Below are 2,445 nucleotides of genomic sequence, written 5' to 3'. Positions count from 1 at the left end.
TACACATACATATACATAAGTGTATATATATATATATATATATATATATATATATATATATATATATATATATATATACGTACATACATAGATACATATAAATGAGATTCTTAGGAATATGATAGCCATTTTTCTATATTCTAGGTGACTCGTGACCAAGGAGATAAAACTGGACTTAATTCAAATCATAAATCATTTCCTATTTCCTGTTTATTTTACTTCGTTGTGGAACAACTTCCTTTTTTAACCTAAGCTCATATATTAGTGCATTATAAAAGACAGTACCTTTTTCTCACTTGGAAAATATACTAATAGAAGAATAACCGGACCAAAAAAGTGCAAAAATGAAAAAGAGTATTGATAGAACATAATTAAAGAAATTGCATCGAAGCAGTAACAGGAAACGGCAAAAAGAAAGTTATTGTAGACAATTTAAAAGTAAAAGAAATTATATTATATATTCTACGTCAATAATCTAGCAAGTTATAAGTAGCCATGTAAACATTCAATATGAAACTATAAATGCATCAAAACTAACATGTTGGTATTTTTGTGTACTGAAACAATGTTTTGAAAGTAAATAAAAATCAAATACAACTTACCCTTTCACCCCCCAGTGGACGTACCGGTAAGTCCTTGCAAAACACTGTTATTCACATGTTTTTGCATATTTTTTTATAACTTTATGAGAAACTTCAGGCATTTTCCAAAAGAATGAGACCAACCTGACCTCTCTATGACAAAAATTAAGGCTGTTAGAGCAATTTAAGAAAAAATATAGCAAAATGTGCCTGAAAGTTCAACATAGCTTGGTGGTAAAAGGTTGGAGTGATACCATGTTTTGGAAGAATGGGTGGGAAAGAGATAAAGAGAATACAAATAAATATAGTTGGACAAGTCAAAATACCTTTTTAAGACTAATAAAATACATTGGTTCAAGATTTGGCTTCTTTCAATATTCCGAATTTTATAAGCAATTTCTATTGTTCATTTACCATATAATATTTAGTATTTTACTATATGTTATATTACATTCTTGTCTGAAAATTAGTATGCAGGAATTTCCTCTCTATTATCTATTCTTAAAGGTACAATAACACATGAAGGAATTGTCTGTCGAAACGTCGGATTATAAACGGATCCTTAACTGCGATAAGTTACTCAGCAGTTTTGCGAATCAGTATTTGTTGTTGACTCCTGGAGAGAGGAGAGAGAGAGAGGAGAGAGAGAGAGAGAGAGGAGAGAGAGAGAGAGAGAGAGAGAGAGAATATGTATCACAATAGGATGATAATTCACTTGAGTTTTTCCATTTACTAGTTTTCTGGAAGAGAGAGAGAGAGAGAGAGAGAGAGAGAGAGAGAGAGAGAGAGAGAGAGAGAGAGAATATGGATCACAATAGGATGATAATTCGCTTGAGTTTTCCTCTTATTAGGTCTCAGGAGAGAGAGAGAGAGAGAGAGAGAGAGAGAGAGAGAGAGAGAGGAGAGAGAGAGAGAGAGAGAGAATATGGATCACAATAGAATGATAATTCACTTGAGTTTTCCCTCTTAATAGTTTTCTGGGAGAGAGAGAGAGAGAGAGAGAGAGAGAGAGAGAGAGAGAGGAGAGAGAGAGAGAGAGAGAGAGAGTAGTTGTAGCTGCAGAGTAGTAGTAGTATTCTTCTGACCTACATTTCATCCCATTTTATCATCTGCATATTACAGAAATAATGAAAATATAGGAATGAAAATAATAACAATAAGGCGTTTTATATTAAATCAATATTTCTTAATCTATATTCATCATTATCCTTTTATATTAAAAAAAATAACAAGGATAAATCCAACCAGTGATATTACCGAAACGAATTGTTTTTACCCTTCAAATCATGACAAAAACAACGGCAGCAATTCTGATAGCAATAATAATAATAATAATAATAATAATAATAATAATAATAATAATAATAATCATTCTTTTTACCCTTCAAACAAAAACAAAAGCCAAATAAAAAACGGCAACAATAATGATAGTAATGATAATGATAATGCTGCCCGATATGCTTTCCTCGAACGGTCCCATAAGAATTCTTTGGCAGAACCATCGAGTTGCTTAGCCATTTGCTGTCAATCGGGTAGTAACTGTAAGCAAGAGCGACAAGTTACCCCCACTAAATGGATAGTGAACATCTTTACGCCGGGAGCACACTAGCGACTCTGTGGCGCCACAAAGCCACAGCATCGTGTGGCGGGGATGTGGTCTCACTTGGGTTCCATTGTTTTCAAGTTTTGCCGCGCAAACTAGCGACTGTGGCAAGCGACTGTGGCTCTCTGTCGCTCATCCCATCCACAGCGTGGCGTGGCTTTGAAAACAATGGAAACCTATGGGAGACCACATCCCCGCCACACGATGCTGTGGCTTTGTGGCGCCACAGAGTCGCTAGTGTGCTCCCGGCCTTAAAGACAC

The 2,445-nt window shown here is 34.8% G+C and overlaps 1 protein-coding gene across 1 annotated transcript in view; it reads right to left on the bottom strand.

Moving 5' to 3' along the window:
• LOC137649176 (E3 ubiquitin-protein ligase TRIM9-like) overlaps positions 1-2,099 on the bottom strand; it is a 50,892-nt gene extending 48,793 nt beyond the window's left edge. Inside the window, exon 1 of the mRNA XM_068382165.1 lies at positions 2,054-2,099. Coding sequence (XP_068238266.1) covers positions 2,054-2,099 — 46 coding nt within the window. The remainder of the gene's footprint in view (positions 1-2,053) is intronic.
• Between the last annotated feature and the right edge of the window lie 346 nt (positions 2,100-2,445).

Source organism: Palaemon carinicauda, chromosome 11 (genome assembly GCF_036898095.1).
Source record: "Palaemon carinicauda isolate YSFRI2023 chromosome 11, ASM3689809v2, whole genome shotgun sequence".
Taxonomy (NCBI): Eukaryota; Metazoa; Arthropoda; class Malacostraca; order Decapoda; family Palaemonidae; genus Palaemon; species Palaemon carinicauda.
This window is presented reverse-complemented; position numbering and strand designations above follow the sequence as displayed.